Source organism: Nomascus leucogenys, chromosome 15 (assembly GCF_006542625.1).
Source record: "Nomascus leucogenys isolate Asia chromosome 15, Asia_NLE_v1, whole genome shotgun sequence".
Classification (NCBI taxonomy): Eukaryota; Metazoa; Chordata; class Mammalia; order Primates; family Hylobatidae; genus Nomascus; species Nomascus leucogenys.
The window spans coordinates 17,619,855-17,644,752 of NC_044395.1; the positions used below are offsets into that span (position 1 = coordinate 17,619,855).

Consider the following 24,898-nt stretch of genomic DNA (forward strand, 5'->3'; position numbering starts at 1 on the left):
ATTAATGCTGTTGCTAGAGGGACAGGAAACACGGGAGAATCAAGGAACTGCAGTTCCCAGTAGGGCCATGGCTTGAAGAAAGGGGAAATGGAAGACCTCCACCTCTCCCCTCATCCTCAACAGCTCCACCCAGAAAGGGAGTGCAAACAAGGGCCCCAAGAACTGAGTCTGGTTGTTTATTGAATGCAAACTCATTCATAGAAAACGGAAATGCAACCATAGCATGGAGACGCTCTGAGAAAAGATCCAGACCCACCTCATCTCCCAGCCCTTCAAGCAGAGCTATAAAAACAAGTTTGGGAGAAAAACCCATTTCCATCCCCCAGGCAGAGGCCCCGCCTGAGCTCTCCCATCCTCGGCATCTGGAGCGGACCAGGTGGCACGAAGGGGATCCAAGAACCAGGGTGGCCAGGGCACCCAGAGCTGGGGCAACTCTTTGTAAACTCCAGGGTTTCATAGGTATGTGTGTGCGTGACTAACACAGAACTTGGCTGAAGACTGGACGGAAACTCAGAAGCCAGCCCTGGGTCCTAGAGCGAGGCTAGGACTGGGCACGTAGAGGGAAACAGCACATCCCTTCCTGAAGCCCCTTTCTAAGGTAGGCACTGGGGTGCCCACAGCTGTGGAGGCAGAACAGGCTGAACTCTGTATCATCCCTCCTTTGTCCCTGGACATTCTTGGGCAGTGTCAATGGCACTGAAAGGCCCCCAGCTGGGGTTTGGCAAGACTAAGGGCCTGGAAAGAAGGAAGGGAAGGGGTGAGGCGCTTCTCCCTCCAGTCCTGGTGCTGGCATCAGTCTGGGGGCTGATGGGACGAAGAGGTGACCTCTGAATTCAGCCTCTTGAATCAGAAGGTGGTTCTCAAATTGGGCTGACTGCATTGCTAAAGAGCCAGCCCTCACCACAGGTCAGAGGGAAGAGAGTACGCACTGCCCCGGGCCCCTTGAAGGCCTTAGCACCAAAAGTCTGGCACCAGCTGGCCAACCCCCAAAATCTCATACTCCCATCCATCCTGGCTGACTGGAATGGGCAGTGATGGCAGCCAGGGACAGCCCAAAGAGAACTGGGGCCCTGATACAGGACAGAGATTCAGGCCCCAGACTAGGCCCTGGAGTGTGAGTATGGGAGGAAAAAGGGGCCTTAGGTCCCAGGGCGGGGCAACGTGGGGAGGAGGACAGGCAAAATGCAAGGCATGAAATGGGGAAGGTGTCCCTTCCATCCTTCCTCTTGCAGAGGGACAAATGAGAGCCAAAGGGCGGGGGCCCACGGAAGGCCCCAACACTGAGAAGAAAGCAGCAATTTGGCCAACGTCTGGGGGTTCCAGGGGAGCAGGCCTCCTCCTTGGCAGAGGGCAGCTGCAAGGCTCCATGCCACCCCATGGCTGTCCCAGGCCAAGCCTAGGCCAGACCTGGCTGTCCTGCTGCCATCCAGTGCTGGGCAGCAGTGCTGGGACTCATCCCCACAGCACAACAGAGTGCCCAGTCTATGACACAAAGGAGCTCAGGGCCCCTTGAGGTGACGCGAAGGGCCCAGCTCCTGCTAGAAGACATAGATCTTGTCCCGCTGCACAGTATCCAGGTCGTCATCCAGTGTCAGCAACACCTGGGGGGTGGACGCCAGATCAGCCACAGAGAAGGAGGCAGCTGTTACCTTCACGTACCCACCTGGCTCGGCCGGGAGGCCCGCTTACCAGGAAGGACCCGAACATGGCAATGGAGGAGAGGAAGTGCCAGATGTCATGGTCGTCAAAGAAGTCAAGGAGGATGCAGTCCCGGTTGTGCTCCCTCGACTCCGCAGGGGTTTTCTTGGGGAGCAACAAGAAAAATTGCCGAATGACCCTGCTCTGGCAGGGCCAGGGCCAGACCCATCTGCCCTCTTGCTCCTGGGCACCCCTCTCTCCAGCCCCAGGCAGGACAGCAGCAATTCTGACCTGTCCCTTGTCCTCGTCCCCACCCCTTCCCGATCTAAGAAATGGACTTTGATTACAAACTTCTCCCTGAGTTCACTGGCTTCTCTTCCCCTTTCTTTCACTCTTACCCTCCTCCTTCCTTCTGATTCTCTTCCTTTGACCTAAGAGCACAGGGTTGCAACAACCTTGAGGCCTTCAGCTCAGAGATGGCAGGAGGCCTTCTCACCCACTTCCCGGCCTTGGACTCCGCCCGTGCTCTAATCTTTCTGCAGGCTCATTGTTTTTTTCCAAAGCACTACTGTCAGGTCACACCCCTGCTCCAGGGCAGTAGCCATAACCTGTGGCACTCAAGGTCTTCCCTGCCCTACTCATAAGCTCTATCCCATAGGCTCATCCAGGCTGTGTCTGTCTGTGCTACACGCTGAGGCCACAGACATAACCAAGACCTGCCCCGCCCTTAGGGAGCGCACAGTCTGCTTGGCTCCCAAATGAGTGCATTCACTCACCTCCAAATCTGCCTCTGTATCATTACTAAGGTCACAGCAGGTCTGGGCCATGGGGCTCTTCCCCATTACTCAAGACTTTTTTTTTTTTTTTTTGAGACAGAGTCTTGCTCTGTTGCCAGGCTGGAGTGCAGTGGAGAGATCTCGGCTCACTGCAACCTCCACCTCCCGGGTTCAAGCAATTCTCCTGCCTCTGCCTCCCGAGTAGCTGGGACTACAGGTGCCCACCACCACGCCCAGCTAACTTTTGTATTTTTACTAGAGATGGGGTTTCACCATGTTGGCCAGGATGGTCTCGATCTCTTGACCTCGTGATCCACCCGCTTCGGCCTCCCAAAGTGCTGGGATTACAGGCGTGAGCCACTGTGCCCAGCCCCCCTCACCCAAGACTTTTATAGCCCAGAACAAGGCCCACTTCTTCCAGGAAGCTTTCCTGGACTCCTAACTCGGAGAGACCCATTAGTCCTCTGTCCTCCTGCCCCGTCTTGCCTGTGCCCTTCATTTCATGTATCATATCGTAAACAGCACTAACAGTCATGCACCAATAGTCCTTCTAGCCCTCTTCAGCTAGTTTATGAGTCCCTCAGAGACCATGTCAGACTTAGTTCTATTCCCAGAATTAAAGCCTGACATAAGGTAGGTGTCCTGCAAGGCAGATAAGACAGCCAAGCCCTGTTGGCTTCAAATGCCAGCTGTGCCACTCACTGGCTATGTGCCCTGGGGAAGTCACTTGGCCCCTCTGAGCCTCATCTGTCTCATAAGTAAAATGGAGCTATCTCCAGGCTGGAATGCTAGGAGGATTAACTGGGGAAATCACTATGAAAGTGCCGGCCTATGGTAGGTGTTCCCAAATGATGTTTAACTTTTTTTTTTTTAGAGACGTGGTCTATCGTCCAGGCTAGAGTGCAGTGGTGCGATCTCGGCTCACTGCAGCCTGGAACTCCTGCACAAGCTATCTTCTTGCCTTTGCTTCTGGGGTAGCTAGGACTACTGGTGAATGCCACCAAGCCAGGCTAATTTTTTTTTTTTTTTGAGACAGAGTCTTGCGCTGTCGCCCAGGCTGCGGTGCAGGGCTAATTTTTTTATTTTTATATATTTTTTATTTTTTGTAGAGACGGGTTCTTACTATATTGCCCAGGCTGGTCTTGAACGCCTCAAGCGATCCTCCTGCCTCAGCTTCCCAAAGTGCCGGGATTACAGGTATTAACCACCAGGCCCAGCCCCAATGTTTAAAAAGAGGACTGGCCACTTGTTGGCTCACGAGGAGCCTGTGGGTGAGTGCTCACCTGCCAGGTGCTGAGTCCCTGGAAGAAGAAGAAGAGGGCGAAGCCCCAGACCACGGAGGTGCAAACGATGCAGAGCAGGGGGATGAGCTTGATCCTCTCCCCACTCCGGAGCTGGGAGGGGCCAGGCAGGGACAGCAGTCTGAGGGCTTACCCCTGTCCCACCCCGCTGTCCCACCTAGCCTTTCCCAGATTCCCTTTCCTCATGGCCTCCCAGGCCTTCAGGACTGCTCCTTGGATTCACACCATTCCACACAACCAGAGAGCTCAACCTGCTCCCACCCCAATGTCCACTCCACCCGGCCTCCATGTATCCAGAACCCTGTGTCGGGACAGTGTACTGGCCTGGAGGCGCTCCCTATGCAGGGGGCTCCAATCAGATTGGAAGGCAGGATGGTTTCTGGGGAAGCACCTGATCCTGAGAGGCCCACACCCTACCTCCCCTCAGCCCCTTCTGCATGGAAAGGGGTACTTACAACTGCAGCCTAAAATGCCACCCATTTCAAGGGCCCTTGGAAGGGGCTCAGTAAATGGTCTTTGGGCTGCAGTTGGCTCCCAGGGGCCCATGCAAGAGGCTTTAGCTTCTCCCCTCTGCAACCAGCAAAGATGGGACAGAAACTTCTCACTGCCCCTCAGTGCTGCCGGGCCCATCTCTCTCCCCAGATAGCAGAGCAGCTGACAGAGGGGGCTTGGCCAGCCCCGCTCACCTTCATGATGATGTAGAAGGCGAAGTAAAGGAGCAGGTTGCAGATGCCAATGGCCAACAAGTAGGAGGCGAAATCATTGGGGCGCATGATAAGCCCATAGGCAGCCCTGGCAAGAGAGACGAAGGGTGGTGAAGCAGGAAGGCCAAGGGCAAGGAAGCGCTCTTCCTGCCCTGCCCCACCATGTTTTATTATGATGTTGGGCTGTGTTCAGAGGCCCACAGAAGATTCTAGAAGCCCAGATGCCGAGAGAGAAGAGAGGCCAAGACCTCTCTTAGCCCCCATGTCTTATGCCTAACATTTGGAAGCTGTCCTCAGCCCCCAAGGCAGCCAGTGGCTGACCGAGTCCCCAGCTGTCCACCCAGCCAGGCCACTACCCCCAACCATACTCACAGCGACCAGTTGATGACGTTGCCCATGACCAGCAGCACCATGCGGTCCTGGAGGGAAGCAGGGACACAGGGACTCAGGGACTGAGGGCAGGGGCAGCGAGGGTGGTGGAAGAAGGCCCAGCCAGCTGGTCCCCACTCTCCCCTGGGTCCTCAGCCCAGCCCCGCTCCCCCATCAGAGGGAAGAAAGGAGATGTGGAGAATGCAGCAGGGGAACCAGGCAGGTACCACGTAGAGCGGCCCGCTGCACTGCCGGATGCAGTCTGTGTAGAGCACGTGGAGGATGCGGCGGAAGATCCCCGAGTCTGCAAAGAGAAGGGAGTGGTGCTGACAGGCACGGGGCACCCTCCTTTGCTGGACCCCTGGGATGTGCCAGCTGAGGAGCCCAGGCCTGATCTAATTCCTCACCCAGTGACTCCAGGGCCCCCAAGAAGACAGAACCTGAGCATCTCCCGTGCGTCCAGGTTCCTGAGGCCCCCCAGGCCCCTCCCCTAGGCCCTGCCCCGGGCGTGCCCTTACCCAGTTTCCAGCGGCCCATGTAATAGAGCTGCGTGCTGAGGAGCAGGGTGGCGATGATGTGAATGATGGAGAAGACGATCCAGAATGCTGTGTTCCCTTTGCCAAAGACCTGTCAGGAGGCCACCAAGGGCAGCGGTGAGTGTGCAGAAGGAAGTGGCTCAGATGGCCCACCCTGCCTGGGGCTCCCTGCTCAGCCAGGCTGGGACTCTGAGAGGGGCCCAGGAAGGCATCTCAGGGAGGAGCAGGAATCTCTCATGCAGGAGGTGGTGGAGGGTGTGCACCACGTGTCTGAATGCACGTGCACCTTTCCTATCATACGGGCTGAGCAGAGCAGGTCAGGCCCTCACCACGCCCAGCACAGAGAAGAAGATGACGATGGCCAGGCAGGCGTAGGCACTGTAGGCACTGGCGTTGATGTCTGGGTGCCGCTTCTGGTAGAGCTTCAACATGCAGAGTCCAGCGATCATGTACATGAACGATGTGTCTAGGATGAGGGACATGGAAGGGAGCTGCAGAAACGGCCACCAAGCGCCAGCAGAGAACTCCTGGTCCCAACAATCCCAGAGGAAGAGACAGCCCTGGTGCCTTGCCACGGCCATGGAGTGAGCTGGTGGCGGGGTGGCACTTGAACTTCAGTTCCTTAGTTGTACCTGCCACACCACACTGCCACCCCACTGGCTGTCACCCAGAGTCTGACATCTCCTGAAGACAGGGAAAACTTGGTCTGTGTCTTAGTCTGTGAGCACCCTGAGATCAGGGACCCCCTTTTATTTTTTTGGAGACGGGAGTCTCACTCTGTCGCCCAGGCTGGCGTGCAATGGCAGGATCTCAGCTCACTGCAACCACCGCCTCCCAGGCTCAAGCAATTCTCCTGCCTCAGCCCCCCGAGTAGCTGGGATTACAGGCATGCATCACCACACCCAGCTAATTTTTCCATTTTTAGTAGAGAAGGGGTTTCACCATGTTAGCCAGGCTGATCTCAAACTCCCGACCTTGGGCGATCTCCCTACCTCGGCCTCCCAAAGTGCTAGGATTACAGGTGTGAGCCACCGTGCCCAGCCAGGGCCCCCTTCTTTTTTTTTTTTTTTTTTTGAGACAGAGTCTCGCTCTATCGCCCAGGCTAGAGTGCAGTGGCATGATCTCGGCTCACTGCAAACTCTGCCTCCCAGGTTCATGCCATTCTCCTGCCTCAGCCTCCCGAGTAGCTGGGACTACAGGCACCCGCCACCGCACCTGGCTAATTTTTTTGTATTTTTAGTAGAGACAGGGTTTCACCGTGTTAGCCAGGATGGTCTCAATCTCCTGACCTCGTGATCCATCCGCCTCGGCCTCCCAAAGTGCTGGGATTACAGGCGTTGAGCCACCACGCCCGGCCAGGGACCCCTTCTTAATTATCCTGTTTTCTTCGGTGCAGCATATGCCTTTACATAGGAATAGCTTGACAGATGAATGAAGCAGCATCTAGATGCCCATATTCCATAGGCTAGGATGTGTGCATACCCAGGCACGCCAGCCTTGGAGTTTCCTACAGAGCTGTCTTAGCGATCCCTGTGGGTAACTTGGGGATGGTGAAGGACTCAGGCAGGTCCCTGCTGTAGGTTGAGCCAGAGAAGGAGGCCCCACTCACCGAACTGGAAATTGGTATAGTTGGGGCACACATGATAGCAAGCACTGAGCAGCCCCTCCATCATCAGGGCTGTGCCCATGGCGTAGAACAGCCCAAAGTGTTTGGGGATCCCACATTCCTGTTGGGGAGAGACAGAAGGGAAGGGAGGAAGTGAGGCAGGAAGGGAAGAAGGGACCCAAAAGAGGGACCCTAAGAGGAGTGGAAGAGGAAAAGGGGTAGGGTGTGTGTCAAGTGTGGGTGTGCAGGGGTGGGCTGGCCTGGGCAGGCTGGGCAAGGGAGGGCAGGGCAGGGTGGGGCAGGCTGGGCTGGATAGGGTGGGCCAGACAGAGCTGGGGAGGGGAGAGCTGGGGAAGGCAGGGCCAGGCCTGCCCGAAAGGGTGTCCTGGAGCCAAGGCTTGGGGTCTGTGTTGGAGCTGAGGCTGCAGCAGGCAGGCAGGTGCTACCTCACCAAGGCATAGAGGTCGTTGCGCAGCAGGGCCCGGTTGTGGTTGATCTCCCGTTGCAGGATGATGAGCAGGAAAAGCAGCCCCAGCAGGATGTACCCCAGGTTGCTGAGGATGTTGTTGAAGGCGCTAGAAGGGGCAACACAAGGCGGACTGCTTGGGACTCACATCCAGGCCTCTTCCCTAGCCCAGGCGGGCATTGCGAAGCCCCAGGCCCTGCCCCATTTCACCCTTGGCCTGGACAAGGGGCCTCCCAGCATGACCCCCACCTGAGATTGCCCAGTGGGTGGGCGCAGAGGAAGTTGTAGTAGCAGATGTCCTGATTCCCTGTGACATTCACCACCTGTAGCAGGAGCAGGGACAGGGAGTGGGTCTGTCATCACACCCAACTCAGCCCACGCCCCACCACCCGGGCCCCTTTGGCCAAAAAGAGCAAGTGCCACCACAGCTAGCAGGTGGGAATACACAGCACCGCAGGCACGTGCTCCTTCTGAGAACATGGATGCCAAGCAGCACAGTCGTCGTCCCCTCTCATTAGGCGTGGCTGAAAACCCGGAGGCATGACCGTGATGGAAATTCTTGCCCCATGGGACAGAGAAAAGGGAAGGGAAACTGATGCTTACAAAGCCCCAGGACTTTGGTTTCATAATCCACACAAGAAACCAGGGAGGGGCTATCTTTAGTGAGGGCTGCTCCCATTTTGCAGATGAAGAAACTGACACTCAGGGTTGGGGGGTTATGTGATTTGCCCTGGGTCAATCGGCTGGGAAGGCAGAGCTGGGATCTGACCCCGGGTCCTGTGATGGAACACCAGGGCCCCAGGCTGGGAGGCTCTGCACTTTGGGGTGGTGTCCTAGGCTGTGGGAAAGGTGAACCTGCCCTGCCCTCTCACCGTCTGGTAGGTGATCACCAGCTGCACCACAGGAAGAGCATAGAAGACAGCAATGGTGGCGATGTTCCTGCAGAGCAGGAGGGCGGCAGTGAGGCGGGTGGCACCCAAGGCTGCCACACACCCACCAACAGCAGAGCCCCAGACACTCAGCCCACTCACCAGAAGTAGATCTGGTACTTTTTCCGCAGAACACGCTTGTCCTTCCGTGCCAGGTCAGCCACATAGAGGTATTGCTGGGGAGAAGCTGGAATCAGCCCCACTTACTGCTACTCGGGAGAAGCCCCCTCCCCCAGGTCAGAGGTGGACAAGAGGGGCCTCCCTCAGACAGGGCCGAATTCAGGTGGGCAGGGTTCAAGGCCATCCCACTGCTGCGGCCACTTAGACCAAGAGGGTTTGGCCAATCAGGCCGGAAGGGGTTGGAGGTCAGGTTAGTTTCCCCGGCATCTGCCCTGCCCCAGCTGAGCCCCTTCCTTCTGCTTCCCTAAATGCCAGTGGGAACATGCTGGGGCGGGAACACAGAATGTCCCTTTCTCAGGAAACGCCTGACCAGGCCAGGCCCACGGGTCAGACCTTGGTGCGAATGACATTCTTGTCGGAATCGATGTCAGTCAATGTGTCGTAGTCATCCTCCTCCACAGAGCTCATGGAGTCCACTCGGGGCCGAGTACCCACAGATTCAAAGGAGCGGCCTGGAAAGGGCAGGTAGGGAGGGGTTGCACCGGTGGACACAAAACCCACAGTGGCCCTCGCCCATCTGAGGCAATTATAACAATTATTAGGCAGTAGGGAAGAGGCAAATTGTGGGCTGGGGCTCAGAGTTGGGGTGGAGGTGCGCTCAGGAGCTGGGAGGAGACATCAGGTGCTCCTAAGTCCTGGGGGGATGACAGTAGACTCTAGAAGAGGCCACCACACAGGGGCTGCTCTAGTTTTGCTCTGTTCCTGGCACCCCTCATGGGCTAGGGCTTCCCGGGCCAGGACACTGAGCAGACCCCAGGCAGCAGACACAAAAAACAGGATTGAACTCGGCAAGTCATGCTGATTCAAGGGTGCCCAGCCCTGTGGGTTCTGAGAAGACACTGCCTTGGCTGCCACTGGGTTAAAGACCCAGTGGGCCTGGGATGCAGAAAGAGCAACTCTCCTTTATCCAGAGGCCAGAACGTGACCCCCATGCCTGTGAGCCCTCCCCTAGCAGGCCAGGGAGTGAGGGCGCTGGCAACGCAGACGACAAACTAGAACGTCCAGCCTGGGGGGAGCGGAGGCGCCAGCCCCCCAGCCAAAGGAGCCTGTGCCCTGCTGCTATCTCAGAAGACACAAGAGCGGGCAATTACTGGAATTACATGGGGAAGCCATGCACATAGAATCTTTCTGGCCCCGGAGCCGGCAGTCAACCGGAGCCGGCAGGCACTGATTGGCAAAACAGCCCTACCCCCACCCCAGGTCTACCCATGGCAATGCACAGCTGCCGCATCTGGCCAGAGGGGAGGCGCCGCTTGAACTGGTCGTGCCCTTCAAAGGAAAGGGAAAGTTACCAGGGAACTGGGGCCAAGGAGGAGGGGATGAGGGAAGAGAGGGGTTAGGAAAACAGCAGGCCCTTCCCAGGTTCCAGCATCTGGCAGAAGAGGCAACCGCCCACCATGACATTTTACCCAGACAACACCGGCCTGCACCACACAGCCCCTCCCAGCCTGGCCCACTCACCCTGGTAACCGTAAGAGAGGTCCCCAGTGCCAGTGCTGTCAACCAGACCATCAGTAGATCCAGAAACATTCTCTGTGGGGAACGATCAGTGGTGAGGCAGGAAGGAGAGGCCGCAGGGAAAGGGGCTCTGAGCACCTGCAGAGGGTGTGGGGGCTGGAGGAGGTGGCTCCCACTTTACCGCCTCGGAGGTGGTGGCCTAAGGAGACAAGGTCATGTCCCCGGCAAGCACGATGCTGGCTTTGACACGTACCAAAGGAGCCATAGTTGTAACCCTCATAAGGGGAACTGCCAGGAAAAGAATCAGCCAGGACTCGAGGGTGACCTGCAATGAGAAGTCAAGGTCCGTTAGCGCTGGACGAAGAGAGAGGCCTAGAGCCAGGGAGAAGAACAAAGAAAGATCCAGAGAAGACAGCCACAAGGAGGCCATGCCAGCAGACGAGAAGCAGTACCTATCCAGGCAAACACGCCCCACTGCTGCCACCACCACCCGCCCCAGCCCTCTGCCTGCCTCTCCCATGGAAACAGCGCCACCCTTTGTCTTCTCTAAGGAGACAGAAAGTTCAAGAACAGGCACATCTAAGTTACCAGCAACAAAGACAACATCTGGCCTGCCCACGAGCCCTCCAGACAGCCCTGTGCTCCACCCTCCCTCCCCTACTCTGGACTCCAGCTCCTCTGCCCACAGCACTTGGAGCTTACCAAGGAGAGAAGCTAAGAGAGAAGGTCCCACGCAGGAGGGAGGACAGAAAGAGAGGGAGGGGTGGAAGAGAGAGAGAAGGAAAGGTTAATAATCCCAGAGACCATGGGCCGCACTGCCCAAGGCAGGCAGACACCATCGCTAGACATGGAATAAACCAAGCGACAGCCTCAGCCTCTGAGGTGTGCATGTTAGGGATGCATGGACATCATATCCCAGCCTCATTCCCAACTGTGGAGTGTTACTCCGATCTGAACATCCAGAAAGCCCCAGCCCTTCCTCTTCCAACCCCCTAGGGAACCATCCACCACTACCCCCTAAAACACAAAGCACACTGTGCCCACCCCACCCAGGCCCCCTGGAGGTACCGCTTTCTGGGCAGGCTCGGTCAATGGCCACCAGCAGGGTCTTCTTCTTCTGCCTGCATGGACAGAACCCACAGGCCACCCAGATGGGACAGGACAAGGATCCCTCTGTATGGGGCTGGCTTTTCCTTCTACCTCTCCACTCCACTCTCATCCCTATGTCCCAGGGATGTCCCACTGTCCTCCACCTTTGGTCCCAGGGTTCCTCACAGGGTGGGGAGCAGTATGGGGTCTCCCTGCTTGGGAAGAAGGTTGAGGGGAGGGGATAGTTTCTAGAGAGGCTCATGGGCCACAGACTCTAACAGCCCCACCATCATCTGCTATGGATGGTGTAGATTACCCTAGGCTGGCTCAGATCCTGCCAGGTGATCTCCCCCACACACCTGCCCAACCCACCCAGACCAGGGGAGTGCCCAGCAGTTCCACTTTACCTCCAGTTCTCCCAGCAGGCCAGTAGGACGGTCAGCAGGTAAAAGGAGAGAAATATACCCAGGCAAAAGAGCATCCCACTGACGTATGCCTCAGCTTCAAGGAGGAAACAGGAAGGTGGAAAGGTCAAAACCTTCCACCACCTCCCATCATGGCACCCAAAGGCCTTCATGTCCTCCTCCACCCAGCCCAATCTCTCATCCCTCTCCCCTCAAATGTAAGGCCCTGCCCAGCCAGTATGAACAACTGGCAGTTCCTCTAATACACCAAACTCTGACACACTCCTATTTTTGCTCATGTTGCTCCCTAGGCTAGAACTTTCTCTTCTACTTCTCTTTTTTTGTTGTAGTTTTTGTTTTTATGAGACGGGGTCTCACTCTGTTACCTATGCTGGAGTGCAGTGGCACGATCACAGCTCACTGTAGCCTCCAACTCCTAGGCTCCATCCTTCCACCTCAGCCTCCCGAGTAGCTAGGACTACAGATGTGTGCCACCACGCCTGGCTCATTTTTTTATTTTTTATACAGACTGGGTCTCACTATGTTGCTCAGGCTGGTCTTGAATTCCTGGCTTCAAGCAATTTCCCTGCCTCAGCCTCCCAAAGTGCTGAGATTATAGGCGTGAGCCACCGTGCCTGGCCTCTCAAAAATTCCACCTTGACTTAACCCTCAAACCACAGCTCAGGGACTGTGTCCTCTAGGAAGCTTTCTCTGTCCTGTATTTCCACAGTGACCTGTTCTTTGCTTACTACAGCTCTTAACTGCCTCCTGTTCCTCTAGACAGGACCCCACCCCCACCAAGGACTGCTGCCTTAGCATGCCACCTGGCATATAGGAGGTGCTCAATAAATATTTGCTGAATAAATAATCCATATAAGAGAGGCATCCTGGCTGGGCGTGGTGGCTTACGCCTGTAATCTCAGCACTTTGGGAGCCGGGGCAGGCGGATCACAAGGTCAGGAGATCGAGACCATCCTGGCTAACACAGTGAAACCCCATCTCTACTAAAACTACAAAAAATTAGCCGGGCATGGTGGCGGACGCCTGTAGTCCCAGCTACTTGGGAGACTGAGGCAGGAGAATGGCGTGAACCCGGGAGGTGGAGCTTGCAGTGAGCTGAGATTGCGCCACTGCACTCCAGCCTGGGCAACAGAGCAAGACTCCGTCTCCAAAAAAAAAAAAAAAGAGAGAGAGACACCCTCTGGCTGGGCACGGTGGCTCACGCCTGTAATCCCACACTTTGGGAGGTCAAGGCGGGCGGATCACCTGAGGTCAAGAGTTCAAGACCAGCCTAGCCAACATGGTGAAACCCCGTCTCTACTAAAAATACAAAAATTAGCCGGGCATGGTGGCGGGCGCCTGTAGTCCCAGCTACTTGGGAGGCTGAGGCAGGAGAATGGCGTGAACCCGGGAGGTGGAGCTTGCAGTGAGCTGAGATTGCGCCACTGCACTCCAGCCTGGGCAACAGAGCAAGACTCCGTCTCAAAAAAAAAAAAAAAAAAAAAAAAAAAAAAAAAAAGAGAGGCACCCTCTGGCTGGGCACGGTGGCTCACGCCTGTAATCCCACACTTTGGGAGGCCAAGGCGGGCGGATCACCTGAGGTCAAGAGTTCAAGACCAGCCTGGCCAACATGGTGAAACCCCGTCTCTACTAAAAATACGAAAATTAGCTGGGCATGGTGGCAGGTGCCTGTAATCCCAGCAACTCAGGAGGCTGAGGCAGGCGAATCATTTGAACCCGGGAGGAGGAGATTGCAGTGCGTCGAGATCTTGCCACTGCACTCCAGCCTGGGTGACAGAGCAAGAATCCATCTCAAAAAAAGAATGAGGCACCTTCTTTCCCCTCCTATCACAGTCCCTTAGGGCCCCATTTAATCATTCAGTAAATATTTATTGAGCACTGAGTAGGGGCCAGGTACCTTCCTGCTAATTTTGTCTGCTAATTTTTTGCTAGCCCTCATAACTTAGTGAGATTAACTGGACAAATTTTACTCCCTCTGTTATAGAGACAGGGAAACTGAGACTCAATCTTATAGCAGTGTTTCAATGACGAATTAGGATATGTTTCTGAATATGAGATTAAGAAACATCCTTCAGAATAAATAAGATTATAACTATGCTAACAAAGCAAAATTAAAGCTCTTTCTTACAATCAGGTTACACTGCTGATAAGTGGCAGAAAGTGAACTGGACCTCAGTTCTTCCATCTTTAGTCGTGAACTCTCTGTACCACATCACACTGGAACTCACCTCCTGGCCCTCCCCATCTAGAAGCCTGCCAAGAACACTCCCTGTTCCTACCCCACCAGCATATCTGCATCCTCATCACCCACTTCAGGGCACACCCTATATCCCAGGTCTGAAAGGAGGAGCCAGAGAGGCTTGTCCATCCCCACTCAGCCACCTGCACTCACACGTGACTGCTTGAGACACCAGCACTGACAGGGTTTTCTGGCGGTGCCCTTGATCGACCGGTTCATCTGGAAGTAAAATGTCAAAGTGGTAAACTAGTTGCCCGGAGCTTGGCTAGAGTCAGTGGGACCAGGCCTTTGAGAGACTGGAGCCAAAAACCCATGTCCTATCAGGTCCACCAATCAGCCACGCAGGTTCTTCTTGCCCCCAGAAAGTGACCAAGCCCTCCCCATCCCTAGCCAGGCCCAGGACATAAAATGTACCTTCTACGAAGGGGTAGAAAGGCAGGGAGCCCCCGCAGGCTTGGTCTTCGGTCTTCACCACCACCACCACATAAAAGCTGTTGCTGGGGAAGTCTTTGCGCTGCAGGATGATGATGATAAATATCATCATCATCATCATCATCCTTTTCTGAATACTTATTCTGTGGTCAGACATTATGCTAAACTCTTCATAGATATATTTTACTTAATCCTCACAAAGATTCTTTTTTTTTTTTTTTGAGATGGAGTTTCGCTCCTGTTGCCCAGGCTGGAGTGCCATGGCATCATCTCAGCTCACTGCAACCTCCACCTCCCAGGTTCAAGCGATTCTCCTGCCTCAGCCTTCCAAGTAGCTGGGATTACAGGCGCCCACCACCATGCCCAGCTAATTTTTATATTTTTAGTAGAGATGGGGTTTCACCACGTTGGCCAGGCTGGTCTTGAACGCCTGATCTCAGGTGATCTGTCCACCTCAGCCTCCCAAAGTGTGGGATTACAGGCATGAGCCACCGCGCTCCACCTTTTTTTTTTCTTGAGACAGAGTTTCACTCTTTTTGCCCAGGCTGGAGTGCAGTGGTACGATCTCGGCTCACTGCAACCTGCGTCTCCCAGGTTCAAGTGATTCTCCTGACTCAGCCTCCCGAGTAGCTGGGATTACAGGCGCGCCACCATGCCCGGCTAATTTTTTGTATTTTTAGTAGAGACGGAGTTTCAGCCTGTTGGCCAGGCTGGTCTTGAACTCCTGACCTCAGGTGATTCCCCCACCTGGGCCTCCTAAAGTGCTAGGATTACAGGAATGAGCCACCGCGCTCAGCCTTCTCATTGTTACAATGAATGAAGTAGGTATGACAGCCAGAAGGGGGTACTCTACTCTTTCCCATCCCCAAGAGCAACTGGGATTATGGTTCAACTCTCATATATATCAGGGGACTGAAAGTCACAGGGACTGGAAGGCCAAAGACTCAGTCGTGTGTAGGATAGGAATGCGCAGAGGAAGAAGAGCTCAAGTTTGGAAAGTTACACAGCGTATCGCCCAGCCACACCTCCCACGTGGCCACATGCATTTCCTACCTGTACGGTGATGGCTGCCTTCTTGGTCATAGTCTGGTACATGCCGATGAAGGCTACGTTGTTGTCCAGGTCATAGACAGGACACTGCAGAGGGGCGGGAGAGGCAGATGGATGGGAACCTGGCCTGCCCCTCTCTTTAGCAGCCCTGCTGCCTGCTGGGGAAGAGCAAAAGGGCAGGCAACTCACCAGCACATCCTGAATGGAGATGACTGAGCAGGGGAAGGCCTTGTTGGAGGTCACCTTGACAATTACCGAGTCCACACCTTCAGGGAACTCATACTTGAAGTACTGAGGGTGCAGGAAGGAAGGGAGAGCCCCATCTCATGAGGATGCTCTCTTGGCCCCTCTAGAAGGGAGTAGTCCCCTATAAGCGAAGACCCAGAATCCTTTGAGGGGTGGGCAACAGAGGCTCTCTGGGGAGACAGGCCTTGACCATAGCAGCCCCTTTCTCTGTATACCATTCCCTTCAACCTCAGCAGGGCACTCAGCAGAATGCCGGAGAGGCAACCAGACTCCATGTCTCTGCACAGTCCCATGCTGTCTGTCCCTCACCATGTCAGGGCCAGAGCTCCTGTTTCCAGACAGCCCTCTATGGAGAAAACAGCCAATTCAAAAGGCCAAGCAAAGACCGCTGACCACTCCCATTCTCATATTCAAGCTCCCCCATTTTTCCTCTCGAGCAATCAACAGGGAGATGTTACCTGGGGCTGTGCTGCTGTGGTATTGAAGCTGAACTGCTCCCCGGTCCTGCAGGGCAGAGAAGAGCCCCCACCAGTCACTCCCAGAGCCTGGGGAAGAACCAGCCCCCGTGGTCCCCTCGCTCTACCCTGCAGACCTGAGCACAAAATCATCCATGCGGCTGACCCGGAGCTGGTATGTGGTGTTGACTGGTGACAGGGTGGACACATCCACGTAGAAGAACTGAATCTCCGACTCATTCTTGGTGGGGGGCTGACACAGGGTTCGTTCCACTTTTTGGTAGAGGTACTTGCGCTGAAACCTATGGCCCGAAGCAGGGAGACAGGATGTCAGCACTGTCCCAGCCAGCCTGCCCCTCCACAGGAGCGAGGCCCCACCTCCCCCCGTCTGGTCTCCACCACCTCCCTGCGAGGTGCACAAGCTCCCGGCTGGCGGGACTCGGCTCTTGTGCTGTTGACCAGCCTCCTGGCCCAGGGAAAGGGGAGGAGAAATGGGGGGGGCTCCTGGTTGAGGCTCCAGCCAAGGACTGGCCTAGGCCGCCCCACTTCCCTGATGCCCAGATCCTACTCACATCCCTCGCAGGATTAGGGGCACCTGGAAGGACACCACAGCCTCCTTCTGGCGGACCACAAACAGCAAAGGCGCCCCCTTCTGCTTGTTCAGGACGTTCACAGACACACGCACGCCCTCTGTCTGCAGAACGACATGGAAATGCCTCTCAAGCCTCTGCCACCAGGGACACATGGCTCCAGAGACTATGAGTCCTGCCCTCCTTCATGCCAGCTACTTTGGTCTTTCTCCATCTTGGTTGGGCCAGGGAGTCATCTCTGCCCCTTATTCTGCCAGAACAACCCCCAGACTCCAGGAAAGGCCTGTGCTGATTGCAGCTCCTGGCTGGTAGACATGTGCAGGGCAGCAGGACCCAAGCAACCGCAGGGTCTCGCCCTCTGCCAGGAAACACGGTGGAGGCCTTGGGAGTCTCCACGATACCCCATTCCTATCCATGTGCACAGGATGCACAGGCCTGCACACACAAACATGTACACACACCCCCACACACTAAGACACAGGAGAGCAAGAAGTGCTCCTCAACTTTCCTGTGAGCCAGGAAGCCAGCAGGAAGCTCCAGTTAACAACTAACCTGGGGCCAGAGCCCAGAGGGGATGAGGAGGGGTAGGTATTGAAGGCCATGTTGTATCCTTAGCTCCCACCAAGGGACAGGGCTGTGGAGCAGTCACTTTACTTCTCTAAGCCTCAACTTCTCCCTCTATAAAATGACAGCCGGGTGCGGTGGCTCACGCTTGTAGCACTTTGGCAGGCCAAGGCAGGAGGATCACCTGAGGTCAGGAGTTTGAGACCAGCCTGGCCAACATGGTGAAGCCCCATCTCTACTAAAAATACAAAAATTAGCTGGGTATGGTGGCAGGCGCCTGTAATCTCAACTACTTGGGAGGCAGAGGTAGGAGAATCGCTTGAACCGGGAAGGCGGAGGTTGCAGTGAGCTGAGATCACACAACTGCACTTCAGCCTGGGCAACAGAGTGAGACTGGTCTCAAAAAAAATAAAAAATAAAAAATAAAAGATAAAATAAAGTGATCTTCACCCTTGGAGCTATGAAGGAACATATATAAACGATGGGAGCTTAAAGGAAAACTAAAACTAAATCGATCTTGGAATGCTTGTTATTGAGCTGCTGAAACCCAAGCCCTAGGGCAGCATTTCCCAAAAGAGTAAAAACCACAGCTCTCCAGTACCTTTAGATATGGGAAAAAAGGAAGAAAGGACTCTAAGCAGAAAGAGATCAAACTTCAGATAACCAGGCACTGGGGGTAGATCCTGGCCTGCCATAGAAACAAAACCACTCCCCGTTCTGAAAAAAAATCAGATTCCCCATTCTCAACTCCTTTGCTTCCCAGTAAATGGCAGTCATGGAGAGAGAGCAAGAGACCTGGGCACGAGACCACACAGCCGGGTTGCAAGAATTCTCCCAATCTCAGCTCTGCCTGGGGTCTGGACTTCTCACACTAGCTGTGTCCAACTCAGGGACTCACAGCTGGGGAAGCAACCAAAGAGAAGTCAGGGTGAAGTGGATTTTTCACAGTGGACAAATTCCCCTTCTCTTCCCACCCAACTTGCAGTTGGCCTTATAAAACCTCTGTCACCCTCAACTTACAAGGCCAGCTGGCTCTCCCAGGCAGGAAGAGGGCTGGGAAGCCCTGCATTCATCTCCCTGGGGAGTCTGAGATGTAACTTGCCTGCACAGAGCTTTTCAGTTCTGGGCCAGTCTCATTCCCCTGAGGTTTTCTGGGCAAGCCCAGTAATATGCCTGTTTCCTCTCCCACCCAGACCCCACAGAGCTGTCAGATTCTGGGGTTTAGGGTAGAGAGCAAGCCATGTGTGCTCAGACCACAACTGATGGAAGAATGGGGGTGGAAGAGAAGATGGGAATGAGCCAACTTCAAAAACTGCCCAGCTGAAGCTTCAGAGAAACATTGGTGGCAAAGGAAGGACTGGTCAAGAGGCTCCAGTGTGGTTCTGGGAACTGGGAACCGGGAACCCAGTAGGACGGCTCGTTCATGGGGCCTCCGAAAAGGTAGTGGGGCGGCAGAATCGCCTAGCCCTCGTCGGCTTCCCCGCTCGCCTCTGGCCCCCCAGCCCTAAGCCCCCAGCCCCCAGCCCCCAGCCCTCACCCTGTTGCGGGTCACAGTATGGTTGAAGGTGTAGATGTTGACCAGCTCGCTGTTGACCTCGTCCACGTAGGTGCGCTCAAACTCGGCGTCTTTCTGCGAGACGTTCTTGGGCCCCAGAACCCCCAGGTGGCTCTCGACCGAGGCCACCAAGAGCACCAAGAAGGGCAAGCCCAGAGCGAACATGGCCCCGGCAGGGCGGCAGTGGCAGCGGTGGTGGTGGCGGCGGCGGCGGCGGCGGCGACAGGCGACAGGACACCTCTGGGACGGGTTGCGGCTGCGGCCGCAGCTTCCAGCATCTCACCAGAACCAGAACTTTAACCCCGGCCTGAGATTAGGAAATGTCCCCTCCCAAGAGCCCCGGAGAAGCTCCCAGGGTCCCCGCAACGAGGGAGCGGCCAGGAGGGGGCGGGGAGGGAGGGGATGCGGGCTACGGGCAGGGGTCCCAGCTCGCGAGGGGCTGAGTACGGCCTGAGACCCTGGAGCCCCGGGCCAGGGCCGCGAGAAGGAGGGCGGCTGGTTGCCGGGAGCCTGGAGACGCCGGGAAAGGGGAGGGAGGAAGAGCCGGCGGCGGGGGCTGGCCGCGGTGGGGGCTGGCCGCGGTGGGAGGCGAGTCGCAGAGTGAGGGGCGTGATAAGTGGTAGCGACCCGACGCCGTGCGGGGCTGCAAGTTTTCCGAGGTGCAGGCCCTTTAAGGGCGGGCGGACGCGCCGCCCCGACGCACGAACACTGGAAAGTGAGCTGCGCCGCTGGGCGATAAACAGCAGGGCTGCTGGCCCGCCCGCTGACGTCAGGGGAAACTGACACAGATTTAAAGGACCAGGTCCCGCATTTGCCCTTAAAGGGGCTGCAGCTGTCTAGCTGGAGGGGAAAGCCTGCAATGCCTTCTCCAACTCCTACCCAACTCTCTCCCGTGATTTTCACCATCTCTGAAACTCATGTTGGAATAGGCAGATGTTTCTGTTAAGAATCTCCAAGTGTTGGGTTCTTGCTGAACAACTCTTACCTTTGCTCAAAGGTAAGGATTCTCCCACCCCCACCACCACCTTTACAACGAACATCGTCCATCCCTGGGACATTTTTTCTCCGGGGATCTTAAAAAATGAAAAACTCGAAGGATTAGGAAACAGGACGGTGGCCCTACCGGCGGAGGGGAAATGGAGGCAGCACTGCAGGAGGAATCCCCATGCCTTCCCCACCTCCCTCTGAAGGGGCCACACAACTGCAGGGACGGCCTTCCGAGCTTTCCAAGCTTGCTGGGCTGTTTCCCCTCTTCTCTCAGAGGCAGTTAATTACAAAGCTCATTCAAAGATACTGACCTTCACTGTAAATTGGTGAAAACTTTTCTACAAAATATTTTGGCACTGTTTCAAGAAACTTAAGAGAGTTTTATACCCTTTGATCCAGTAATTCCACTTCTGGACTCTATCCTAAGGAAATAGGAAGCACAGATAAAAATACATAGGCAGCTACGCTTATCACTGTGATATTTATAAAGCAAAAAGGAAACGACTTGGATATCCATAATGAAGGATTGGTTAAATGCACTATCATGAAGGCATCAAAAATGATGCTTAAGACTTCAAAGGACACATAAGCAGAGAATTCAGGATATGACACTAAATAAACAGTATATAGGGCCAGGTGCCGTGGCTCACACGTGTAATCCCAACACTTTGGGAGGCCAAGACAGGTAGATCACTTGAGGTCAGGAGTTCGAGACCAGCCATGGCCAACATGGTGAACCCCATCTCTACTATAAAAATACAAAATTAGTGGGGCGTGGTGACGCGTGCCTGTAATCCCAGCTACTGGGGAGGCTGAGGCAGGAGAATCGCTTAACTCTACAAGGCGGAGGTTGCAGTGAGCTGAGATCATGCCACTGCACTCCAGCCTGGGCTGCGACAGAGCGAGACTCTGTCTCAAAAATAAGTAAGTAAATAAAACCGTATATATTCCAAATACATAGAGACATGCATAGAAAAATAGAAAAAAAATTGTACTAGAAGTTTAGCAATGTCTCCAGAAAGCAGGGTAAATTTTAAAAATAAAATTTAGCAATAGTCATCTTTGAATTACAATTTAAAAAATAACACATATTGTATATCATTTTCCTTTAATTCTAAAACTATAGAGTAGTACCAAAAAATAAAAAATAATGGATTGTGAGGGGTTCTTAAATTTTTTTTTATATTTAAAAAGATTTATAAATGTTCTACAATGTATATATATATATATAGCTTTTTTATCTGCGGGGGGGTGGGGACAGGGTCTCGCTCTGTTGCCCAGGTTGGAGTGTAGTGGCACAATCTCAGCTCATTGCAACCTCTGCCTCCTGGGTTCAAGCAATTCTCCTGCCTCAGTCTCCCAAGTAGCTGGGATTACAGGCATGTGCCACCACGCCCAGCTAATTTTTGTATTTTTGGTAGAGATGGGGTTTCACCATATTGGCCAGGCTGGTCTCGAACTCCTGACCTCGGGTGATCCACCCACCTTGGTCTCCCAAAGTGCTGGGATTATAGGCATGAGCCACCATGCCCGGCCACATATATTGCATTTATAAGACAAATTAGACTTTTTTTTTTTTTGAGATGGAGTCTCACTCTGTCGCCCATGCTGGAGTACAGTGGTGTGATCTCAGCTCACTGCAACCTCCGCCTCCTGAGTTCAGGCGATGCTCCTGCCTCAGCCTCCCAAGTAGCTGGGACTACAGGCACCCGCCAGCACACCCTGCTAATTTTTTGTATTTTTAGTAAAGTGGGGTTTCACCATATTGGTCAGGCTGATCTTGAACTCCTGACCTCGAGTGATCCACCCACCTAGGCTTCCCAAAGTGTTGGGATTACAGGCGTGAGCCACTGCACCCAGCCAAATTAGACATGTTTAAAGGAAATGTGACCACCTCTGAAGCTGTCAGGCATCCTAATAAAGCCACCCAGATCAGTGCCTTGTCAGAGTTCTCTCAGCTGGCAGGATTGCAGCAGTCTCAGCTCCCAGCTCTGCCCAACTATCTGGAGCCTTGTTCCAATGAAGGCTATTTTACCTTATGATCAGTTAGTTATATTTACTCATTCCTGCAATAAATATTTAATAAGCACCCACTATGTGCCAGGTACTGTTGTAGTTATGCTGGCCAAATGGTGAGTGGGGGAATTAGTTTTGGCCCCTGTCTAAGCACAGCATACTTGAGGGTGAAGACCAAAAGCAAGCTGCAGCAACTGGTGAACCCTTTGGAAAAGGGTTCACCAATTGGAAAGTCAGCTGGTAGATAACCTTAGGGGTTTCCTTGGCCAACCCCTCATTATATAGATGAGGAAAGTGACGCTCAGAAAAACTTCAGTCCATTAGTACCTCACTAGGCTCAAGTTTGCACCTTGGTCCAGTACTGTTTCCAGCACATCTAGGCGAATATGGATCAGAGAATCCTCAGGATGACAAAAGAGGTTTCTTCATCATGAGCCCTCCATGCAGTCAGCTGCCAAGTTTGGAGAATCAGTGTAGGCTTTCCACAGTCCGTCTGGACTTTTCTTTCATCGTAATCCTGCTCATCTTGCCAGTAAATAATCTGAAACTTTAAGAAACACTCGTGATACATTGCCCAGGCTAGTCTTGAACTCTTGGCTTCAAGCGATCTGCCTCAGCCTCTCGAGTAGCTGGATTACAGGCAAGCACCACTACTCCAAGTTGGCCTCGTAACTTTGGGGCAAGATGTGACCCTAGGCCTGTTTTAAAAGCACGTCTGGAGTCCTACTTCACACTTAATTCATCTTGGGAGGTGGAGTCCAGAAAACTGCAGTTTAACGGGGCACTCCAGAAGCTTGCTATGCACAATGAAGTTTGAGAACCACTGCTCTGGAACCAAACTGTGGACCATCACTATTTCTGTTTGCTCCCTTTCCCCTGGCAATATCTGGAGAGAAATCCATCCAAGCAAACTCTGAAGGGATCCTTCCCTTTTGCAAGGTCTCAAGACTTAACTTTTGAATCGTCAGGACCCTGGGTCTACAGAGTGGGAGGGCAGCAACCACAGATTTTCTTGCTGTTCCCAGGTCTGCAGAACTTTCCTCAGTCCCTCTGCCCCACCCTGCCAGGGAGGGAACAGCACAACTCACTTATGAATAGGTCCTTTCTGAGGTCTGTCCACTGGGAGAGAATGCCTTTTTGTTGGCTGCAGCAGTCAGCAAATAAGGGCAGTGGTGGGTCTCAAAGCCAGACTTGTGAGCACACAGCGGAGATGTCGGGGCCTCAGGGATGTGATCTTGGCCTCATGCACAGGTCCAGCTACTGCATTCCCTGGCATAATATACAAAGAGCTCAACCCTAACCCTGGCCCTCAAGCGGTCAGGGTGGGGCCATAAGGCTCATTTGACTTATATTTCCCTGTGGACCACCCTTCCTGAGGCTGAGTGTTGAATGGACCAAAGAAATGGGACCATTCAACACACAGCTGAGGGGCTTGCTGGACCCATGAGTCCAGCTCAATTTTAAGTCACAGGGGATTTATGAAGTTTGGGGTGAGAGGACAGGGAGGAAGCTTCAGGTAGCTCAGGGGTATTGTTAAAATGACCTGAAGATGGCCTGGTGCAGTGGCTCACGCCTGTAATCCCAGCACTTTGGGAGGCCAAGGCGGTTGGATCACCTGAGGTCAGGAGTTCGAGACCAGCCTGGCCAACATGGTAAAAGCCCATCTCTACTAAAAATACAGAAAATTAGGTCAGGTGCAGTGGCTCACGCCTGTAATCCCAGCACTTTGGGAGGCCGAGGTGGGCAGATCACCTGAGGTCAGGAATTCGAGACCAGCCTGACCAACGTGGAGAAACCCTGTCTCCACTAAAAATACAAAATTAACCGGGCATGGTGGCACATGCCTGTAATCCCAGCTACTTCGGAGGCTGAGGCAGGAGAATCGCTTGAACCTGGGAAGCAGAGGTTACGGTGAGCTGAGATTGCACCATCGCATGCCTGGGCAATGAGAGTGAAACACCATTAAAAAAAAAAAAAAAAAAAAAGGCTGGGCGTGGTGACTGACACCTGTAATCCCAGCACTTTGGGAGGCTGAGGTGGGTGGATCACCTGAGGTCAGGAGTTTGAGACCAGCCTGGCCAACATGGCAAAACCCTGTCTCTGATAAAAACACAAAAATTAGCTGGGTGTTGTGGCAGGCGCCTGTAATCCCAGCTACTCGGGAGGCTGAGGCAGGAGAATTACTTGAACCTGGGAGGCGGAGGTTGCAGTGTGCAGAGACCACAGGCCATTGCACTCCAGCCTGGGCAACAAGAATGAAACTGTCTCAAAAAAAAAAAACAAAAAAAACCCTGAAGACTGTACTCAAGCAGGATTTTGTAAGAATCACAGTAAATGGATTAGCTGAATCCAGTCAAATTATTTAGGAACCTGGGAGGTAGGAAGTAGCCATGCCTATGGGTGGGAGACAGAATCAAAACAGATTTTAGAATCAAGTAATGGTATAACTTTAACCCAGAAAAAAAGGATTCAAAACCAACCCCTCTGAAGGAAATGAACCTAAAGCTTTGTCTTCACTGTGATTATAAAAAGGGCTGTTTTTTCATTTGGTGCTTAGAAAGAATTGTCCCAGACATAAGCAGCTCCAGCAGCAAGAGTTCAGCACTTCTTTCCATCATACAAGTTCTGTTCTTTCCCAGGGCTGCCCTTGTGTCTGGCTATCTCTCTTCCTGCAAGGACTGCAAAGACTGGATGCATGTTAAATTGGGAATCAGTTAAAGACACAGGATTTAACCTGCCATACTGGGGAAGGTCTCAAACCTGTCACATGGCTTCATGGTATTATGGAAAAAGCAACGACTTTGATGTAAAAAAGTTCTACAGTCGCTGGGAGCTGCGGTGGCTCAGGCCTGTTGTCCTGGCACATAAGGAGGCAAGGCTACGTGTTTGAGGCCAACCTGGGCAACATAAAAACCTCCCATCCATTCGAAGAAAAAGAAAAAAGAAAAAAAAGTTCTACAGTTAAATCCCTGCATTGTGTGCTTTAGGCAAACCACTTAAGCTTTCTGAGCCTTTGGGAGCCTTGTCTGGACTTGGTCTCTACTGTCTTAAGTACTCACAGTGGAGCTAGGCTTCCCTGCATTCACCATCCTACTGTCTAAAGAACAGGAAGGGAGACAAAGGAGATAAGCTCTGACCAAGTGGGCAGTACTTTCCCCTAGATAGGTCAGTCACTTTCCATTTCCTAAAACTGGGCTTTCACCATTCACACTGGGAAATATCTGCGATATACTCAGGCCCTGCATCTGGTTCCTTTTGGCCATGTGATGAAACCATCAGAGCTTTCC

The 24,898-nt window shown here is 53.8% G+C and overlaps 2 protein-coding genes across 13 annotated transcripts in view; both read right to left on the bottom strand.

Annotated features, from left to right (window-relative positions):
- Positions 1 to 160: 160 nt before the first annotated feature.
- SIDT2 (SID1 transmembrane family member 2) lies at positions 161 to 19,416 on the bottom strand. 8 transcript variants are annotated; one of them, XM_030794797.1, is made up of 27 exons: positions 18,591 to 19,416; positions 16,472 to 16,593; positions 16,037 to 16,201; positions 15,903 to 15,948; positions 15,388 to 15,489; positions 15,202 to 15,285; positions 14,131 to 14,230; positions 13,870 to 13,935; positions 11,460 to 11,553; positions 11,032 to 11,084; positions 10,666 to 10,677; positions 10,217 to 10,288; positions 9,967 to 10,038; positions 8,839 to 8,957; positions 8,428 to 8,501; positions 8,269 to 8,335; positions 7,646 to 7,719; positions 7,382 to 7,505; positions 6,934 to 7,051; positions 5,654 to 5,790; positions 5,307 to 5,415; positions 5,016 to 5,092; positions 4,792 to 4,838; positions 4,402 to 4,507; positions 3,698 to 3,808; positions 1,690 to 1,803; positions 161 to 1,601 (listed from the first exon to the last, which is right to left on the bottom strand). In XM_030794797.1, the coding sequence occupies exons 1-27, from the start codon at positions 18,771 to 18,773 to the stop codon at positions 1,539 to 1,541; spliced, it is 2,511 nt and encodes an 836-aa protein (XP_030650657.1). In that variant the 5' UTR covers positions 18,774 to 19,416; the 3' UTR covers positions 161 to 1,538. The 8 variants fall into 8 exon arrangements, with proteins under 8 accessions (XP_030650657.1, XP_030650654.1, XP_030650653.1 ...); XM_030794794.1 differs by having other exon boundaries at positions 11,032 to 11,264; XM_030794793.1 differs by having other exon boundaries at positions 11,032 to 11,267.
- Positions 19,417 to 19,825: 409 nt separating this feature from the next.
- The window catches only part of PAFAH1B2 (platelet activating factor acetylhydrolase 1b catalytic subunit 2), a 34,333-nt gene continuing 29,260 nt past the window's right edge, over positions 19,826 to 24,898 (bottom strand). For 2 of the 5 annotated variants that reach the window (XR_004026049.1, XR_004026048.1), the window contains 2 exons: positions 21,939 to 22,152; positions 19,826 to 20,017 (listed from right to left, as the gene is read on the bottom strand). Coding sequence is in view for 3 of the 5 variants with exons in the window: in XM_030794806.1 (XP_030650666.1) it covers positions 22,003 to 22,152 (150 nt within the window). In the remaining 2 variants the exon portion in view is untranslated. Of the gene's footprint in view, positions 20,018 to 21,162; positions 23,185 to 24,898 lie in introns of those variants that run through there. The other 3 variants (XM_030794808.1, XM_030794806.1, XM_030794807.1) reach the window with 3 other exon arrangements.